Source organism: Coccinella septempunctata, chromosome 7 (assembly GCF_907165205.1).
Source record: "Coccinella septempunctata chromosome 7, icCocSept1.1, whole genome shotgun sequence".
Lineage (NCBI taxonomy): Eukaryota > Metazoa > Arthropoda > Insecta > Coleoptera > Coccinellidae > Coccinella > Coccinella septempunctata.
The window spans coordinates 17,152,634-17,174,659 of NC_058195.1; the positions used below are offsets into that span (position 1 = coordinate 17,152,634).

Below are 22,026 nucleotides of genomic sequence, written 5' to 3' on the forward strand. Positions count from 1 at the left end.
TGTTTTATTGTCCCTGTAAAATACTGCAGATATTATCTATGGCTGACAAGATTGAAAAGAATTAAATCATTAATGAGTGCTCTGGAGGAGTATGATTGAAGAATAATATTATTCGTTGCTATAGATAATAAGGATGATTCAACAAATATTATTGAAAAAAGTGATTTACCCTTTAATTGATTTTTGTAATATACATAGTATCTGACTATCAAATCTGCTATCAGTGCTACCTCGTAAATTTCGTTATGTAATAAGTAGCTGATCTCACTACATATTTAGGTATATCTTGAATTACCTAGGTATTTTTTTTCTTGAGTTATTCAGAATGAGAACTACTTCGATTGAAAACTCGAGATGAATGATTAAATAATCCTGCAACCTGTATTAGGTACGGATTTCTGTTCGAAAATATCCAAATTTGAACACAGTCAGGGTGCGAAGCATTCTTCACCTTTATGATAACTATAAATGTGTAATGATTGAATGAAAAATCGCATTCGTTCAATTCGTCCCTTCAAAAATTATTGGCATCTTGGGTGGCTATGGAAAATCAAAAATGGAGGGTCCCTTCCAGGTTGTGATATATTGCGAATGAACAGTGAATTCATAATAATTTGATTGAAACTACAAAAATTATTGGAGATCTTTTATGACTATAGATATTAAGCTGCGTCTGGATGTCAATAATTCTGGAATGGACTGTAGAATGAATATCAATAATTCACATTATTTAGTCACGTTTTAAAGAAAATGGTAGACATATAATATATTTTTTTGAAATCTTCAATTTTCCAATAAAAAATGACAAAATCAATATAATATTTCACGTTTGAGAAAACGAAACTTTGCCTCATAATTCGAAATATATATAAGAGATAAATTCTTTTGAAGATTTTCAGTGGGTTTGATTCTTCGTAAAAATATGACAAAATTTCTAAAAGAGGTTCAATTTCCATTTTGTAACTTCAAAGACAAAAAAGTTATGAGAACTTTTCAAAATCGTCAAAATCTCAATTTTTGCTAATTACTCAAAAACGAAGGATCGTAGGATGCTACATGCTACGGTTTTCACGATTGTTTGTTTCTCTGAATAAAAGCTCGAAAAGTTGCTCTAGCTCTTCTAGTTTCCGAGATCTTCTCACTGAACATTGAAATTGGACACTCTGTACACGCTGAAGTATGAGGAGCCTGGGCGCCGAAGAATCGATATATACTTTTGTTTTTTATTCGGTAGTGGAAATAGTAGGTAAGTTAAAATATTGATTGAACTTTGAAATTTAACTCGCATGTTATAATGAATGCAGTTGTGTAGAAAAAGCAACAACTATAAAAAAAATGTTTTCCGATTCGGCCCTGATTAAAAGATATAGACATTTTAAGTTTTCATAATGAGTTGTAACACCCCTGAAAAAACAAAATTACCTTCAGAATAACTAGCTAAATCTGTGTCACTGCACATCTGTGCACCTTTAACATATTAATTTCAAACATCAAATTACTAGAAACCAGCGCATTTATACTAGAAAATATGAAGAATACCTTTAATTTACAAAACGTCCAAATATTCATCAAATATTTTTATTATTATATTATTTGTTTCAAGATGTGGGTTCTTTGAATTTTTGATATTTTTATGGGACGTAATGGTCATAATTAGAAAACTGGTAGACGTGGGTGATATCTTGTGTTCGAAGAAGATTCATCGAAAGAATGAAAAACTATATTCCGAAATTCATTTCTTCAGATAAAACCGTTTGAGAGATAAAACTCAGAATATTTTGTTATGGTTTTTCAACAGCCTGTATCTTTTAAATCGATCCGATTCGGAAAAAATTGTATACAAAAAAGAGATTCTTTTGACCCCAAGAATACACTGTGAAAATATTTGTATGAGTTGTTCTATCTATCCATATAGATTCTAATGTTGTTTATTTATAATACTTACAACTCCAAAAAACCAACAGAACCAGGAAATTTTCAGCCAAACCCAACAAGCCTCAACAGCTTAATAGTGAAATTCTACAACTTTATCTTGTTCGAGATACGGACTTTTTTTTGAGATGGGAGAGTAAACTAATTATTATTATCAATGTGATTCGATTCAAAGCTCATTCACACAGTCTGTTAATTACTTAATTGTAATCAAGGATTCCACTCCGATCGCGGATATCATATATATTGAAAAATATTATTATTGCCTCATTTATTAGTAGTCGTTGTATAGGAAGTTTGTCTAGAAGTATTAAGAAAGTGTTCTTATTTTTCACAGAATATGGATGTGAAAGATACAAGTGAGGCGAAAATGTCCAGCTTCTCAAGTGAGTGTACCGAGTTCTGTTCGGAGTGTTAAGTTAAAGGATATGTTTTACTAGTAAGAAGTCGATATTACTTGATAAATAATAATTTTCATCTCAAATTGATTGAGTGATGTATTTTTTGAATATGTACTTTGGTAACCAAAAATTAATGCTGTATTTCAATGAATGCAAGACTACCGAGGATTTTTGTTGATTGTTGCAAGTTTTGGGTATTTTTGGAATACTCCATCAGGTATTCAAGTGTGTTCCCCTCATGTCGCATATGTATCTTGATGAATCCGTTTTTATGATAAATTAGGTGAGCAAGATCGGTGATCCAACGAGACTTTCTTAAAGTGTCCAAAATTAAACTCGAAGTATATACAGGGCGAGTCTTTAACTAGTACAAATATTTTAACAGTAGATTCTTGAGGTCAAAAGAAAAACTTTTTTTCGAATCAGCTCGGTTTAAAACTTACAGGCTGTTGAAAAACAATGAAATAGTTATTTTCAGTTCTATCTCTCATTTTATCGAATGAAATGAATTTCGGAATATTGTTTTTCATTTATTTGATAAAAAATTTTCGATCAGAAGATATCAACCACGTTTCCCAGTTTTCTCATTGTGACCATTACTTACCATAATATACCAAAAAATCAAAGAACCCATCTCTTGAAACTAAGTTGGATGGTATCTAATGAATATTTAAACGTTTTGTAAAATGAAAGTATTCTTCATGTTTTCTCGTAAAATCTGCCGTTTTCGAGTAAAATCAAATATTAAAAATTGGGTACTTTCACTGAATACAACTCTGTTTAAAAGATCCACAGATGTGTATAGATAGTGTCACAGATTTAGCTAGTTATTCTGAAGGCACATAATTTTGTTTTTCCCAAGGTGACACAACTCATTATAAAAACTAAAAATGACTAGGTATATCTTTTTATCAGGGTCGAATCGGACAAAATAGTATGGGGAAAATGTGCTTTTTTTACCTCAAGAATCTATTGTTAGAATATTTGTACGAGTCGAAGAGTCACCCTGCATAAAACTTTCCATATTTGAACTCTTAGTTCTATGAGGTTAGTTCTTAAATCTTGCTCAGCCATGAACTGATCGTATGAATTGGGGGTTTAAACCCCAATTCCTTCAAGGTAACATTTCGAAGAGGAAAATTCTCTTTTTGCATAAGCGTGAGAAATGAGCAGTTTTCTCAAATATCAATGAACTCATTATCATGAATAAAAATGATTGGTATACTAATCAATAAGCTCCAAAAAAAAACAAAAATTCAAATGAAAGGAAAGATAGAAAAGAACTAAGCCATATTTCAAAATAGACATGAAATGGGGATCTTCTTCTGTTACCAAATGGAATTTTATTGTAGTAGAATAGAATGAAAAAATAATTTATTTTTATAGGTTTTCATAGAATACATCTAGGGGCAATTGTAAATAGATAAATTAATTATTTGAATAATAAGTTTGGCGGTGAGAAATCTATCAGTACTATTATGTAGTTAAAAACATCATTAGGAAAAAACTTCACTCACGAAACTTACGTGTATATATTGATATCTAGTTAGCCTAGACCAATTCCATGCATAAAAAAAATATTGCGTTACAATAGCAACGAACAATGACTCATTAGAAGTGTCAGTCTGAAGTTTGAGGTCAAAAAAGTAAACCAGAGTTACGCAATAACTTAAAAGAACGAAGATGTCCACCGAAATTGTGAAAAATTGGAGTATCGAGCAATCATCAAGTACCTGTATTTAAAAGGGTTAAGAGGTAAGCAGATTTACGAAGATATGCTTAATATCCTTGGTGCGATCAATGTCCTTCGTATGCGATCGTGAAAATTGGACTGCAAGCTTCAAAAGAGGTAAATTTTCCATTGAAGATGATGACCGATCGGGAATAACAGTTTCTGTGTCAGTACCCGAAAACATCGATGCAGTTCATGATTTTATCACACCGTCGAATTGTGCTAAAATGGATATCTGAAGCACTGAATATTTTATACGAACGCGTTCATTATATAGTTCACGTCAATTTGGACATGAGAAAAATTGCTGCAAAATGGATCCCCAAATGTTTGAATGTTGACCAAAAGCGTGTGCATCGTGTTCGATCTGTGCTAGATTTGAGAACGATGCAGACTTCTTAAACCGAATCTATGGATAGGACTTGGTTACATTTCTAGGATCCAAAAACAAAGCAACAATCGATGGAATGACGACACTCTAGTTCTCCAAGGCCTAGAAAGTTTCGTGTCCAAAAATCTGCTGGAAACGTTTTTTGGGATTGCCATGAAGTAATCATGATTGACTTTCTGGATAAGGCTAGAACAATAACCGGAGATTACTGACCAATCTACGGGAAAAAATTAAAGAGAAAAGACGCGTAAAGCTATCCAAAGGTGTTTAGTTTTTGCAGGACAACGCCCCTTTACACACATCTCATGTTGCCATGCAAAAAATTCGTGTTTAGGGTTTTAATTACTACAACACTCCCGTAATTCACCAGATTTGGCTCCATCATCTATTTCCTCAACTGAAAAAAGTTTAAAAGGTCGTAAATTTTCTTCCAACGAGGAGGCTATAAAAGCTGTGGAGGTCTGGTTTGCAGAGCAAGAAAAAAAATTTTTTTTTGGAAGGTCTAGAGACGTTGCAAGTTCGCTGTAATAAATGTATCCAATTAAGAGGAGAATATGTTGAGTAATAAAATATTTTGACATTCAAATTTTGTTTGGTTAGTAGGCTAAGAATTTCTCAATATATCCTCGTATTTTACGAAAACAGTAAAGCACTGAGTGAAGTCATTAGATTTTGCACACTTGTTCAAATCCATTGCCAAAGTGGGCACTTATCCAGGTACTGAACTCGTACAACACTTCTTGGTTTATAGAAAAAAAATTGAATAAATTATTGTCATAGTTCTTTTAATGTTTATGGAATGTGCTCCTCTGATTATTTCTTGAATTCTGGGATACCTTTCATCAGCATATAAGGAGGCACATATAGTTTCTGTTATCTTGTGATAAATGGAGTCGAGAAAACATATAGATACTTGTGTGGAAATTCTTTCTTCTCGTGTCTGCATCGTAAAACTTATTTCTTATATATATCTTGGTATACCAGCAAATACAGTAGAAAGTGCATGACCTTGTCTCAAAAGGATTTTTGTCATTCATCGACTTGGCATATTATTGATCATTTATTAAACTTGTTCCTCAGCTGGTACTTCTAGGACTGAATATAAGGCTAATATCACTTCCAAACAAATTCCATTTATGAGTAGTGGAGCATACCGTGCAGTTATTAATATTTCAACGATATAGTTTTTTGATTCAAAGTTCCTACAATTCCCTTTCTGTTCTTCATATCAGATCGACTTCCTTCACTTTACTCATACGTCAGGTTTGTTAATCGGATATGAAATTTACGTTCAAGAAAGGATTATAAATATAAGTACAGTGACGATAAACATAAATCTGATCACATTGAGAGACCGCTTATGGAATGAAGAAGCACCTAAGGTAACTTATTGAGAATTTATAAGACACTTACACCTCTTGAATTAATAGCATTGGTTCAAGGCAGTCTTGGAATTCGTCAATGAAAATCCTCAGATGTCTTGTTTTGTTACTTCAAATGTTGGTGCTTCACATCATAAAATACACTCCTGGACAAAAAAAAAACCGGACAGAAAAAATTTATAAATAATAAAAATAATTTTCATCGATTTGGATCATTTTGTTGTCTATTTGTAGCTTTTTTTATCTAGTTTATCCCGTGATGTCTTGTCTGCAGGAATTTTAATTGAATTTGATTGTATACAGGGTGGAAATGAAAGTTGCAATTTCCTCTAAATTTTTGAAACAGCCTGTGGAGGTAATTAGTGACGCAATGATGGGTTTTTAAATGAGTTTTCGAAGTCTGATCTTCTCTTAACGTTTTCCTGTTTAATTCACGTCGATGGATTCTTCCATTAAGGAAATACGATTATTCAAAGAGAATTATGCAATTTATGACATTAGGACATAACAATATCTGCTTTTTGATCAAGAAACACGGTTATCCTGTTGCGTAGCACAGTTATGATTATTGAAGTAGATTTGAGACCTTTATTATTAGATTATTCAGTTGATTGACAGAAAAAAGGTCAGGTTTATAGAACAAAATCCACTCCTTAAAACAATGCCGACTAGTTTCGATTTTATTCAAAAATTATCCTCAGGGCGTACACAACAAAAGAAAAGGGGGACATTACTTATGATTATTGTTTATGTAATTCGTCTTGTCAGTTATAGTTCACCGGAATTTAGCATTGTGATTTTTCTCATTATGCGGTCAAAGGAAATTGCGCAAGCATCAGTTGCTCATATGGCGAGAAATGCGAGAATTGTAACAGATTATCTCGATGAGATGAACATTCATCGATCAGACTGGCCTCCACGTAGCCCCTATCTAAATCCAATTGAGCATTTGTGGGACATTTTAGGGAGGCTCAACCGGAAACCATTCCAGCTCTCAGAACAGCTCTTCTTGAAGAATGGGAAAACACTTCACAACAGGCAATTGCCCATTGTATTAGAAGCATAAGAATGTGTTTTTTTTTCATAACTTTATCCGTTTTTTCTCAATGTGTTATCGTTAATGGCATAAATTGCATAGTTTCGTATTTTATACCAGGGAAGACCTATTGATGTGTATCAAACAAGAAAATGTTAAGAGAAGATCAGGCTTCAAAATCTCATTCAAAGGCGCATCATTGCGTCACTAACACATCCACAGGGTGTTCAGAAATTTTGAGGAAATGGCAACTTTCAGTTCTACCTCTATACCAACGAATTCAATTGAAATTCCTGCAGACTCGACATCAGGTGATAAACTAGATGGAATAGGCTACAAGTAGACAACAAAATGATCAAAATCGATGCACACCTTGAAAATTTGTTTCAAAATGAATTCGGTGGACATTCTGTTTGTCCGGTTTTTCTTTTGTCCAGGAGACTATGGAACTTCGAAAGCTGTATCAATGCTTGCCAATCTTTTTGAGGGTGTCTCCTATCTTTTGCAATTATAAGGGAACAGCACCAATACTTTTTTGACGGCCTTCTCGTTCCCATAGAATGTCTATATACTCAATTACATTTCTATCAGTTCTCTAGTTTTTAAGAAAAAAAAATAAAAATTCTTTTCAAGTGTCATCTTCAGGAAGCTTTATGAGCAGGGGGAAAAATTATATGAAAAATTCACCCAACTTCTTGACAAGGAATCACCCTCTATATAAAATTAAACCGCCAATGTCACTGCTCCGAGGATTTTACCGAAATATGATGAAAAACCGACAAAAAACTATCATAAATTCAAGTTTTATAATTTTTCTTAATCGAAGAAAAAATTTAATTGAAAAACACAAGGCACAATGACATAAAAACGCTCTTTAATTTTCAATTTGAAACGAGTCAAGTATATTGTGAAAAATCACAAGAGAAAATATGAATCAGTGAAATCATCGGTTTTTCAATGAAGTTCCAAAAGGATGGATAGATTTCTAAATTTCTGATAGGAATTACTTCGTTGAAGTTCAGTGATACGTACTACACGTGGATCCGGCTCACAAGGATTTCCACGATGTCTCTCAACAGATTCAACAAACCTTCATTTCTGGGAAAGCCTTTATTTAATTTTTTTATCACGATCAGAACATGCGATAAAATGTGATTCTTCGGGAATTACGATCGATATACCACAACAGATTTATTCAAAACCGAAATAATGAATCTCTTTCTTGGTAGTTGGGTTACGTGATTTCTTAGGGTGGTGACATGAATTAAAAATGTATACGTACGATATTGGAAGTCGCTCGCGTTGTTTTCCTGATAAGTTATGAATATTCGTTTTCTTTTTATGGTTTACCATTCGAAGATTATCACTTTATTGACGTAGTTTGCTTGGAAATTTGATTCAACACCAAGAAGAGGTGAGAATTTTCTGCCCATCTGCGGACAATAATGTTCAGCCCGTAGACTTATACATATTAAATTTTATTAAGTATTGAGTTCAACCAATAAAACGTAGCAATTGATTTATATTTCTTTACGATGGATCCACAGGTTTAAACAAAGGTGTTTTTTTAATTCAGAGAAACTGCAAATGGCATCTTGCTCAATGGTATGAGTGGCATATACAGGGTGTCCCACGGTGGATGACATTTAATACGCTTATAAGTAATCACAGTTTTGTGATGAAAATTTGCATGTTGAGGTTTCCGACTATGAACTTTCTTCCTAGAATATTTTCAAATCTACTCAGCTTCCGATTATATCAGAAACAGCCTATTACTTTCTTATTTCAAATCACATACCCAGTATATCTTTGCATCGTTTGATAGCTAATTTAAAAACAATTTCAACAGTACGATCATTTGCGGGTAAAATGTCAACGGTTTAGGAGTTATTGAGGTTTAAAAAAAATGGTGAAAAGCGAATATATCTGCTGAGGTTTTTTTTTTCTAAAAAATTTTAGCTCTTTTTGATTTCAAGGAAAAACACAAACTATGGAAAAACAGCAATTTCGAAACACTTGATTAGTCTGTGACTTCGGAAACCACAGATAGAAGCTATAAAATTCGATGTTCCATTTAAAAATTTCCATATTACATGAATTGTTCATGAATTTCGAACAATCCCAAAAAACAATTTGATAGGCACCTACAAAATTAATTAAATCAGATATCTAACTACGGCACAGCATACTGGGTGTGTCATTTGAATAAAGAAAGTAGTAAGCTGTTTCAGATAAAATCGGGAGCTGCTCAGGTGTGAGAATATTTCAGGCAGAGTTTGTCTCTGTTTTAGGGAGAGAGTTCATGGTCAAAAATCAAAACATGCAAATTTTCATAACAAAATTAGGATTAGATCTCTATGAGCGTCTAAAAGGCAATCCTCCGTGGGACACTCTGTATACACTAGGGCGAGACAAGAAAATCGAAAAACATTTCTTTTTCGGTATTCCAGGAAATCAGCAACAAGACAGGAAGATCAGATGAGGTGCAGTTACGCCATTTTCGACTGCGTTTTTTCAATCCTATATTCTAAAATAAAGTGCGTTCAAAAAAAAAAGGTCGTCAAGTAGGCTATGGAGTTTTGAACATCGATATTTCGTGTCTAAACGTAATTTTTAGATTTTGCTGTACTATTTTCCAGGCAAACTGTCAAGTTAGAAGTTTAGCATTTTGGATTGTTGTTGAATTAAAATTATCAGGAAATTATAAAGATAATTTTTACGGGCATGTAAAAAGCATTTATTATTGAAACTTACTTCAAACTTGGGGAGAGAATAGAAGGAGAGTGGAAATATTCTTTAATGTTCCAGCGACATTCCCAAAATGTATATCCCAATGTTGCTGAAAGAATCATTCTTTCAAATGTTTCGCGATGCGTTGACGGAACAGGTATGTTCAAGAAAAAAAAAGTAGTGGTCGACCAAAGAAAAAAACCTCAGAGTTATTCAGCAATAATGAAAATATGATGACAGAAGACAGAAGCTCTATACGAACCTCTGTTCGGTATTTATCTCAAGTGGCTGGAGTATCTGTTGGCATATTTTATGCCAAACGATTTCGAATGAATGAAAACGGTTTGTTTTCATAAATATTGACATGTTATCAGAAAAATGAAAAGATTGATTACCTATCTTTGTAGCATCCAAAAAAAATTGGAGATCGGTATGTATCAGTCAATGGCAAAATCTGATACCTATTTTCCTTTATAACTTCATAACAGTAGAACGTTATGAATAAGGAGAAAGCATGATGCCTTTTTATAGCTAAATTGAATTTATTTTGATAAATTGTTCACCATTTATTTTCATGTAATTCAGTTCTTCAGTTTAAGTCATGGATTTTCAGTAACGACCAAATCAATTCAATATTTATAGAGAATTAATAAACATATCGAGGATTCTCACTGTGCTTTATTCATATTACTCAAATAGGTAGAACCTTTTTACAAAAAAAAAAAACATAAACCACGGTTCGTTCAAGATTCATGTGTCCTACGTATGAAAATAGTGGACATCGGTTAAAATTTGAATCAAGAATTTTACTAACCGCCTCAAATTGTTTGCATTCTTGAGATCTCACTCAATGCGAAGAAATGCTTTTCGCACTTTGGGCGAAATTAACTTTTCCTAAAAAGTGCCTTTCCACTTTCCATGCAAAATTAGGATGTATAGGTTAATGTTATCATTGTTTACATTTTGGGAAAATGAAGTAATTCAAGAAAAGACCTACATTCAGACACCGAATATCAAGGTTTAAAATTCCATAGCCAACTTGACGACGAATTTTTTTGAACACATGTTACATACCTACACTGTTATCACTAGAAAAATGATAATGAACTAGGAGGCTCGAGGCCGATGAGGAAGTGAAAATGTTTTGAATTGACTCCTTTATCACATTTTCCAATGGAATGGAACAACAATTCATCATCTCATCTACTCATTTAGTTGTGTTTCGCTCAAAAATATGATAAAACTGCGAATTTGGAACAGAGGCCAGTAATTGGTGTTTCAACCGAAATAATTACCAAATTAGTTAAATATGCGAATGCATAAAATCTACCTCGCGAATGAGCAGGTAGATTATTTTGCTTCAGAAATCGCCAAACGTTGAGTGTGTTAGCTTGTTTTCTTCACTTTATTTACTGGCACAAAATGAACTTTTTCATAATATTCCTTGTTATCTGTGTGTTTGTTCGAGGTTGAAGTGTGTTTTGTGTTTTAATTTTCACGTCTCTTCTAGCAGTAGCAAGCATGCACGAACTTATTCCTGGTAAATGAAAAATCATCTCTGTAACGTATGCTGTCATATACATACGTACATATAAGGTGCTTTTTGATTAGTCGTTGGTTCATACAGTGTTACTAAGAACTAATACCTAAGGAAGGGACCAATCTAATTGGAAGATGGCGTTCACTTGTTTGCCACCTGCCCATTGTATTGATCCCCTTCTTAGTGGTGTCTTCTTAGTTCTTAGTAACTCTGCATAAACTCACATTAGACTTGCACGCAGTCTATTGGATGCGAATCATGTCACAGTTTTCATTATTACTTGGTATAACGGCTGAGTTAATATGTATATAATGAAACAGTGGCGGTTCCAGGAGTAATTTGAGGGGGAGGCATAATTTTATATTTGGAATTATTCAATAAGGTGTTTGTTGATATGAAATACGTCTTAATTAATTATTGTAATATCTATGTGTTTGAAAGAAAACTACTTTGAAAGTTATTCTTATTTGAAAATGTAAATAAAATCATTTTTCGATATTCGAACAAAAACTTCACTCAAGTTCTCAAAGAGTAACTATTCTAGTAATAAATCTAGACATTTCATCATGTTTAGTGCAATCGTTCGGTCTTGTTGAATTTTTAAGCGACCCAATATTTTGGGAATTTTTGAAGGTCAACTTTTGACACTCGTATCTCCCAGAAATATCACCGTAGGTTTGAATGTGATACTCATTTTAAAGAAGCAACTCTTCTAGTGAGAAATTTCGGAATTTCAACGAGCAGCAGTTCGGCCTTGACGAATTTTTAACTGGCCCCATCTTTTTTGGAGGTCAACTTTCGACACGCTCATCTCCCTCAAGAATCATCGTAAATCTAAAAAGTATACATGTTACCGGCAATGTGTATAATTCAGGCATTCTATACAATGCCTAGGCAATGTATAGAATGCCCGTGTCTTCTAGGCAATGTATGAAATAGTACGAATGCGTTTGACCATTTCATACTTTGCCTAGGCATTGTATACAATTCCTAGGTATTCTATAGAATGCTTGCTGATCTGCCTTGAATGTCTGAAATTAAATTATTCAGGTGTGAATTCATTATCTTATCAGATTGGGTATGTACAGGGTGGGCACAATTCGTTGTCTACTGAGGGGATCCCGAGAACTAGGTATAAGAGCTAGAAGAAAACGGATGGCACATTTCCTAGCTCTTTTTCAGAGAAACAAAGAATGATGGAATCGTAGCCTCCTACGTCCTCATTTTCGAGTTAAAATTATAAAATGAGATTTTGACGATTTCGAAAAGTTCTCATAACTTTTTTGTCTTTGAACTTACAGTTCTGAAATTTGAACCCATTAAGCACTTTTATACGTAGAATCTACTGGCAAAAGATTTCCAATTCATAAATAACAAATTCAATAAAAGTTTGCGTTTACAAAAACAAAAGTTCGCCTACTGCTTCGAAATGAAATAGTATTCTGAGCCCGTCTTTTGATTCTACCTAAAAAAGTGCCTGTAGTAGGTTCAAGTTTCAGATCTGTAACTTCAAAAACAAAAAAGTTAGGAGAACTTTTCGAAATCGTCAAAATCTCATTCTTGCTAATAACTAAAAAACGAAGAATCGTAGATAGCTAGGGTTTTTACCATTCTTTGTTTCTTTGAAAAAGAGCTCGGTTCTCGAGATCCTCTGAGAAGACAACGAATATTCCCCACCCTGTTCTATGTATTATGTTTCGTAATATGTATTTGATATTATTTTATGATTGTAACTTTTTTTTCATTTCCTCTTTTGATAGAGGTTTGAATAGATAGAGAGATATTTGAGAAGCCATTCTGAACAAAAATGACTAAGTTTTCAGATCCTAGATGATATGTTTAATATTTTCTACATAGGCATTGTATAGAATGCCGGATTATACACATTGCCAGGAATATACATATTCCAAACGAACAACTCTTCTAGTTTGTAGTAATAAATCTCGAAATTTCATCGAGCTCAGTGAAACCTTTAGGTCTTGACGAATTTTTAACTGACCCCCATCTTTTTGAGAATATTTCGAAGATCAACTTTCGACACGCGTATACCCACCAAAAAAATAATCGTGGATCTAAATGTGATGCATATTCTAAAAGAACAACTTACTTACTTTCAGAGCAGTGGTGATTCCCTGAATGAATGATTCTAGGAGTGATTTTGGGATGGAGGCATAATTTTGAAAGTATTTGAAATTCTATAAGGTGTTTGTTGATATAAAATAAATAGGTATATTTTTATAATTGTAATATACGCTATATGTTTGAAAGAAAACTACTTTGAAACTTTTTATTATTCTGTTGTGTATTATCGACTGTTTCTTGTAAGGTTTACTTCAAGGTTAACGAGTTGTACTGAAGTCAAGCTAGGTCAGGGTTTATGTTCTCTTTTTTTATTGATATCTTAAGTTTTCACCTCGTCTGTGAGGCTTCTTCAGAGGTTCAATGTGAGATTCACCCTTCGAGCTCCATACATAATGTAGTGAAGTAAATAAATCCACATACACTTTTAAATTTTTTTACCACGTCGTGTCAACGAAGAACAGAAACAAAAATACACAATTTTACAAACTTTCAAATCTCGTGGCGGACGATAATCGAAATTTTTTTCTTCACCTTTTATTATGAAAAGACAAATTTCGGATATCGTCAACCATGAGATTTGAGATTTTGTAAATTGTGTATTCTTCACGAAAGCCTAGGATATCAATAAAGAGCACATAAACCCTGACCTAGCTTGACTTCAGTACAATCTGATAACCTTGCAGTAGTATACCTGACTGAATTTTCAATATAACTTAGGCTTGAGAGAGGATGAATGTGATAAACCATAATTTCATACCACGTAAACTAATGTAATTTTTGACTTTTCTATTGCAGAAATGGGAGCTAGACATGTCCAGATATTTTTGTTGTTTGCAGCTGGATTTATAGGATATGGAATGAGGGCTAGTATGTCGGTAGGCATAGTGGCTATGATAAGCGAAAAACCTCCTGATGAAAGTATACCTGTAAGTGGACTACAATTTTTTAACTCCATCAAGTATATTTTGAATCGAAAAATGAATTTTTTTAGACGAGTTTAGTTTGATTATCCTACTTGTTGACTAGATACTTGTCAGCTTACTGCCAAAACCAGATAAGTAACATTTAACATTTTGTTACTTTTGTGCATTGAAAGTTTCTCTTTAGAATGAAACAACTAAATGAATGGAAACCAAGTGATAAAATAACAAAAATTGTAGATCTGCGTGAACATAATTATGCAGGACATTTATATAACGATTTTTTTTACGACAATGCAGTCAACATCTAAATGGTTAAAAATGTACCTACTTATCTTGTTTTGGCAGTGAACCGATGTACATACAACCTTTATTGGGCCAGATCCATGGCTAGATGACCAAAAACTTATTCATGAATGAATTATGCCCAATATTTGATTTTCAGACTTATCCAGAACTGAAAGATGACAAGGATACCATTCTATCTTCCTTCTTCTGGGGTTACGTGGTATTCCAGATAGGCGCAGGGCAAATAGCTGAAAAATATGGGCCGAAATATTTCCTCATGGCTTCCCTCGCGATTGCTTCGTGCTTCAGCGCATTAATCCCATACATGGTTGCGCAATATGGGTCTACAGGACTCATGGTAAACAGGGTCATACAGGGTTTATGTCAGGGATTCCTTTTTCCTTCTACGCATTGCGTGTTGAGCAAATGGACGCCACTGGCAGAGAGGTCCAGGATCGCAGGATTCGTGTATACTGGTGAGACTTTGAAAACTTGGTGAAAAATAAGAAATAGACAATGAAAAGATGGCATTTTTTGTTAATTACTGCAACTGCGCCATCTACAGCTCGTACTCCAGCTACAGAGTTCCAACGAACTCCAGTATCTGAGAGGGCTAAGTCCTCGTTTCTCCTATAATTTTCTCGTCCAAGACGAACCTTGCGCAGGCTTGAAGTGGCAAGACATTCTGTAACGAGGTGAACAGGAGGATTCCTCACAGAATCTACACTAGTCCATTCTCTTCATAATGCTTCCTAATGCGACAATGTCTTTTGAGGGTGCCAGTGAGGAGGCGTAACTTATTCTTCTTCTTCTTCAAGTGCCATATCCGCGGCAGATATCGGCAACCATCATACTTATCTTGATTTTGGAGACAGCTGCTCTAAAAAGATGTTTTGAGCTGCATCCAAACCACTCTCTCAGATTTCTCAGCCATGAGATTCGTCTTCTTCCTACGCCTCTTTTGCCTTCTATTTTCCCCTGCATTATTAATCGTAGAATATTGTACTTCTCGCCTCGCATTATGTGTCCCAGATATTGCAACTTTCTCTCCTTGATGGTACGTTCAACTTCTTTTCCTTTACCGATTCTTCTTAGCACCTCGATGTTGGTGATACGATCCGTCTACGAAACTCTCAGAATTCTTCGGTAGGTCCACATCTCGAAAGAGTTAAGACGTCTCATTGCATCTGCATTTAGCGTCCATGCTTCCACCCTATAATAAAGCACACTGTGTATGTAGCATTTTGTCAATCGCAGTTTGAGATGCAATGTCAGATCTTTGCTACACAGGACTTTTTTCATTCTTATAAAGTTGGAATGAGTTTCTTCGATTCTGGTTTTTATTTCTGCGGTATAGTCATTGCTTTCTGTAATAAGTGTTCCTAAGTAAGTGTATCTTTTCACTCTTTCGACCTGCTGACTACCAACCAGCAGTATTTCGTTTGTGTCATTGTTCTTGCAGATTTTCATAAACTTGTTTTTTTTATATTAAGAGTAGGTCCGTACTTCCCGCTACATCTTGATATCTTGTTCATAACTTTTTCTAAATCTTCCAGACAGTCCGCTATTATTACGGTATCGTCAGAGCATATCTGATGTTGTTGATCAAGACTCCATTCACCTTTATACCAGCGGTCTCATTTTCCAAGGCTTCTAGTATAATTCGCTCCGAGTAAGCATTAAATAACAAGGGCGATAGTATGCAAACTCGCCTGACTCCTCTCTTTATTTCCATTTCTTCAGATCTTTCCTGTCCATTTTTTACTGTGGCCGGTTGGTTGTAATACAGATTTGAAATTAATCTTACATCTTGTTTGTCCAGGTTTTTATTCTTAAGAAGGTCTAAGTTGGTCGTGTTTTACCTTATCGAAAGCTTTATTATAGTCTATGAAGCAGATATAGAGGTCACGATTAACATCCAGGCATCTCTGAGTCAACACATTAAAAGAAAACAATGCCTCTCTTGTGCCAACCCCATTTCGAAAGCCGAATTGACTCTCACAATATCCAGTTCTAGTTTGGAATGTATTCTGGTATGTATAGGTAATTTTAAGGAGAATTTTTAATGTATGTGACATTAAGCTTATGGTTCGGTAGTCGCTGCATTCACTGGCATTAACTTCTTTCGGTAGACATATGAGTATTGATGTTAACATTTCCTTTGGTATAATTCCTGTATTGTAAATTGTGTTAAATAAATTCACCAAAATATCTATGTTTTTGTCGTTAATTAATTTAAGCAACTTACTTGGTATCTCGCCTGGGCCTGCAGATTTCTTATTTTTCATGGATTTGAGTGCATGTTCAACCTCGGACTTAGTTATTTCAGGTCCTACGTCTCCATCTTGATGTTCTGTAGGGGTATTTTCCATTCTCTGACCATAAAATAATTCCTCTATGTATTCCTTCTATCGGTTTAATTTTTGTTCAGTCTCCATTATGATATTTCCTTCTTTGTCTAGGAGTATATTTAAAGTATTTCTTTTAATAATTCCCGCCAGCTCCTTGACCTTCTTGTGTAGATTGAAATATTCTATCTCCTTATACTTTTCAGAAAAGTATGTTTCTTTTGCTTCTCTTATTTTTCGCCTTATTTGGATTTGCAGCTGCTTGTATCGAGTGTTGTTATTTGACTTGCATCTTCTTCTTTCATCCATTAATTCCAAGATTTTATCTGTCATCCAATCTTCTTTCTTATGTTTGCTCGTTGTAAGTTCTTTTTTACATGGTTCTATAAGTGCTGTTCTAAGGAACTGCCATTATTGTTCTGCGCTTTCCTTATTTTGCTGAGATTTGGTGGTGGCTTTTTCTTGTTAACTTATTCTTACTGAACTCCAAATACTTCTTGGATCGTACAGTTTCAAAATCTCGAAGGAACTTTTTGGGATTATCCATTGCTGAAAGATTCCTCCAGAGCTTTCTTCTTTTTGGTTTCATCCTGCACTAGAAAATTTTCTTTTGGGTGCATTTTCCTATACCAGAAAAAGGTTTCGGGCAAGTAAGTGGAGTTTGTGCTCCCTTTCTGGAGTGTGCGTTAGCCTCTTCGTTTCCTTTAATTCCAGAGTGACCAGGAACACACACTGAAGACACCTTGTCTGACCTGAAGATGATACTTCGTTAGAAATCATATGCTACGAGAAAAAGGCAACACGATGAGTGGAAGACATTATTATTCCAAGAATTGATATGAGCAACGAAAATATTTGAATTTATGAGCTCCTGAAAAATCACCGCAAGTCAAATGATCAATTACTATTCATTTCAGCTGGACCTCTAGGAACTAGTGTCTCCATGATTGTGACCGGTTTCATATCTGACACCTCTTTCGGCTGGCCTTACGTCTTCTATCTTTACGGATGCTGCGGCCTTCTGTGGGTCCTCATCTACACTTATTGCGGTTGTAATAAGCCATCTGAACACAAGACTATTTCCATTGAAGAAAGGAATTACATCGAGGAAAACACAATGGCAGTTACAGACGAAAAAGTAAAAACAAACTATATATGGATAAGAATTTTGAGAATGACAAAATTTGTTTAAGGTTCGTTTAAAAACTCCTTGGACTTCCATATTGAGTTCGTTACCGTTTTGGGCCATATTAGTGTCACATGTGGGTAACAACTGGGGATTTTGGACTCTGCTGACGGAAATTCCATCGTTTATGTCTTCCGTACTCAAGTATGATATAAAAAGTGTGAGTTTGATCACTATATTGAGACTGTATGGAACATAATGAAATCTAATCTCCAGAATAGCGAACTTTCTGCTTTGCCATATTTGGGCTACTGCATTCTTGGACTTGTTCTGAGCCCCGCGTCGGATCTTGTGATAGGAAAGAAGATTCTGAGTCTGGGTGGCAGCAGAAAGCTTTTTAATTGCGTTGGTAAGCATATTTATTTTGATTTCGTTTCGTTGCAGGAATCAAGTTGGGTCCTTCGTTTTCTAGGTTTGATACTGCCAGCCATTTCCTTGATTGCATTAGGTTACCTTCCAACAGGACATGAGACTATTGCTGTTATTCTTCTTGTGTTGGCTGTTTCCACGAACGCTGGAGTTCTTGTTGGGTTCAATGTGAACCACATAGATATATCACCAAACTTTGCTGGAACACTGATGGGACTGACAAATTGTGCTGCTAATTTTGGCTCGTTCATTGGACCATTACTGGTGAAATACATTGTGACAGATCCAGTAAGTAGATAATTCCAGTACATTTTCAAATCACCTCCCTCTTAATTCACACCTAAAGCTCTGGAATTGAAAAACAGGGTGAATTAATAATACAGGGTGTTCCTAAATTGGCAGTACAAACGAAAAGAAGAGATTCCTTTAGTATATATATATTCTTTTGAATGTCAGCAATACATTTTTAGTTATCAAACAATATAGCATATGTATGAGTTTTAGCAAAGGTTAGTGTAACGGGGTACCATACAATTTAGAGTATGATACAAGAGCTTAGGGAAAAACCTCAGTAAAAAAACCCTGTCTCCCCGTGAGAAGTGTAGTGATGACAAATTTGTTTACAGAATAAGCTTTAAATACTGAAGGGCTTCCTTTCCATTGACATAAAAATTTCTTTATCCTCTTTCCATTTCGACATAATATCTGAAACAAAGAAAAAGAGTCTCATAAACATGGGACTGCAAACGGTTCGTTTTCAAGATAAAGGGTGTTGAAGTTAAAATTTTTTATCTACACTTTACAAGATATTCAACACGAATTTGGCATAAATATTATAAATTGATAGTTCACACTATGTTACATGCCAATTTTGATAGCAAATGTACAGGGTGATAATTTTTCTGGAACAATGTTTTAAGAACTTTTTTTGGCGAGCCACTTTTGATTTGAAAAATATTATAATTGTTGTTATACTAAACCTTATGGTCTCTTGAAGTTTTGTCGTATCTGCTACCTATTTCGAGAACAAATTTTGAACGATTCTCTCGAAATCTTCAGAAAAATTCAAATTGTCATAAAAATTCAGTTAGTAAGCTGGTGGTGAATAAATTCAGTGTTAGTTTTGACACATTGACAAATTGAACTCGGTATTTCTAATAATGAATGTGTTTTCATAACTTGTTTTGATACCAATAAAAAATTCAAACATCCTGTATCTCGAAAACGAAACTTTAGCGATCCCATATTTATGGGACTTTTTTCTTAAAATTACTTAAGGAATCTCCCCTTCAACACCCAGTATACCTTTTTTCACCATATTAATTACTTGGACTTTTGAAATTTGAAAGATAAGAGAAAAATGAAATGATTTGAAGATATGATCAATGTAAACTCTTGTAAACAAGTTCACATATCTATGTGGACAAAATTGAAGTAAAATTCCCAGAAGATTGCGACATAGATCAAATAATCGAAATTTGATATAACAAACCTGGTTTTTCATCTCGATGATACTTTGTAAGTAGCTTGTAATTGGGATTGTAGTAAAAGGGAAATAGTTCCTGTTCCCTGCAGACGGTTGAAGATGAAGTTCTTAAGGCGAAAATTTTCGATTTATAGACGAAAATTTGATTAATCTAGATGTTTATAGAGGTTAACGAACAACTGGTGCCAAATTCGAAAATTTCGAAGATTTATTTTTCATGATCATGCATATACAGGGCGAGTCTTTCACTCCGTACAAATATTTCAGCAGTAGATTATTGAGGTCAAAAGAAACACTATTTTCGTATACCATTTTTTCCGATTCTGCCCTGATAAAAATAAATTACAATTTTAAAGTACAATTTTAAGTTTTCATAAGGAGCTGTGTCACCCATGAAAAACAAAATTATCTTCAGAATAACTAGCTCAATCTGTGACACTACACATTTGTGGATCTTTTGAACAGAGTTGTATTCGGCAGAGTACCCAATTTTTCAATGTTACCAGATTCTTTTTAATTATTTAACATCAAATTACTCGAAAATGGCGCATTATACGAGAAAATATGAATATTTACTTCTATTTTACAAAACGTTCAAGTATTCATTAGATATCGTCCAACTTAGTTTCAAGAGTTGGGTTCTTTGAATTTTTGGTATTTTCATGGTACGTAATGGTCACTGGAAGACGTGGGTGAAATTCTGTGTTCGAAAGAGATTCAACAAAATGAAAAACTATACTCCGAAATTCATTTCATTCGACGAAACCGTAAGTGACATAAAAATAAACTTTTTGTCTTTATTATGGTTCTTTAAATAGCCTGTATCTTTCAAACCGAGCCGATTCGGAAATAATGGTAAAGAAAAAAGTTTTGACCTCAAGAATCTAGTGTTGAAATATTTGTACGAGTCAAAGATTCACCCTGTATATTTCTGAGGATAAATTTTACGAAAATCAGATGACCGTTATAATACAGGTGGTGTTATCGAAGGGTTGTAAAATTATCAAAATATATTATGGGAGTTATCTAACTCTCGAATAGCTTTGTTTAATATTTTGAGGACTTACTTGTAAGTAACAAGTATTCAATGTTTTTCAGGAAGATGAATTTTTATGGAGGATTGTTTTTATGATATCAGCAGGACTGTATATAGCTAGTGCCATATTCTTTGTTATATTCGGATCAGGGGAAAGGCAAGACTGGAATGAACCAAAGAATGAGGTCGGAGGTAAATATTCCATTCACTGTCGAAGCTTTCAATATGTGAAAATATGAATGTGAATGTGAATGTGAAATTTTTTTCTAACCTAATGATTTTTGCAGCCGCGAATAATGGAATAGAACTGATCAAACCAAAATTAGGAGCTTGATGTTCAGCATTTTGTTCATTGTTATTGTTTCATATTGAAATGATATCCAACTTATCTGTGATAATTGTAATAAACGAATTAAACGATCGTTTTTTTTCATTTATATCACCTTTTCTATACCACTCCCGATTTTTATTCTCGTCTACCGGCGTTTAAAACGTAACAAATGGTTACCTACGTAAAACATTTCTCTGAATAATTTAGACAAGTGGAAAAGCTACATGAATATAAGTATAAGGTGAAAAATAGTTTCTTAACTAAACAAAGTCATAGTAGTCATATTCGACACTAATTAGGCCATGGATTAGCGAGAAAAAAAATTTCATAAATATATAATAATATTCACTCAATATTAATTTTTTTTTGTTTTTTCAGAAGCAAAAGTTAAACGTTTTTTTATTCTGTTACGCTCAATGAGTTTGTATTGAGGAATCCAAAAATCTAAACTTCCTTTTTCGTCGGCTAATAATAATGCCATGGGTAGGTAATCATCAGATATTGCCGAAGTAGTTATAACAGCGGTACAGCGGATTTCATAGAACTTTGATTGTCCGATCAACGATTTCTAAAACGAAATCACTGGAACATTTTCATTTCTGAATATATTGAAGAAGTAGCAATTGAGAATAATTGAATGGACGTATGAACATCATAATTTGATGCGAGAATGATTTTTTGAATTATCGATTAAAAACAAATTGACGTCTATTACCGCGGGTTTCATGAAGTTTGATCGGGGAATCAACGCTTGATTGACGAATAGACGTCAATTTGTTTTCAATCGATAATTCAGTCATGATCATTCAGAATATTCTTCTCGCATCAGAGTATTA

At 34.0% G+C, this 22,026-nt stretch overlaps 1 protein-coding gene across 5 annotated transcripts; it reads left to right on the forward strand.

Annotated features, from left to right (window-relative positions):
- The first annotated feature begins 2,119 nt into the window (after positions 1-2,119).
- On the forward strand, positions 2,120-21,280 carry LOC123317476 (putative inorganic phosphate cotransporter). 5 transcript variants are annotated; one of them, XM_044904030.1, is made up of 9 exons: positions 2,120-2,318; positions 14,022-14,152; positions 14,592-14,910; positions 17,700-17,920; positions 17,976-18,128; positions 18,185-18,317; positions 18,381-18,625; positions 20,922-21,051; positions 21,147-21,280. In XM_044904030.1, the coding sequence occupies exons 1-9, from the start codon at positions 2,273-2,275 to the stop codon at positions 21,191-21,193; spliced, it is 1,425 nt and encodes a 474-aa protein (XP_044759965.1). In that variant the 5' UTR covers positions 2,120-2,272; the 3' UTR covers positions 21,194-21,280. The 5 variants fall into 5 exon arrangements, with proteins under 5 accessions (XP_044759965.1, XP_044759968.1, XP_044759970.1 ...); XM_044904033.1 differs by having other exon boundaries at positions 2,128-2,371; XM_044904035.1 differs by lacking the exon at positions 2,120-2,318 and adding an exon at positions 2,667-2,685.
- Positions 21,281-22,026: the final 746 nt, after the last annotated feature.

What these genes read in the sequence shown, in the direction of transcription:
- LOC123317476 (XM_044904030.1), top strand. Translation starts at nt 2,273, where the DNA reads ATGGATGTGAAAGATACAAGTGAGGCGAAAATGTCCAGCTTCTCAA. An exon ending in AATACATTGTGACAGATCCA is followed by an intron (nt 18,626 to 20,921) that starts GTAAGTAGATAA and finishes AATGTTTTTCAG; the next exon opens with GAAGATGAATTTTTATGGAG. An exon ending in ACCAAAGAATGAGGTCGGAG is followed by an intron (nt 21,052 to 21,146) that starts GTAAATATTCCA and finishes TGATTTTTGCAG; the next exon opens with CCGCGAATAATGGAATAGAA.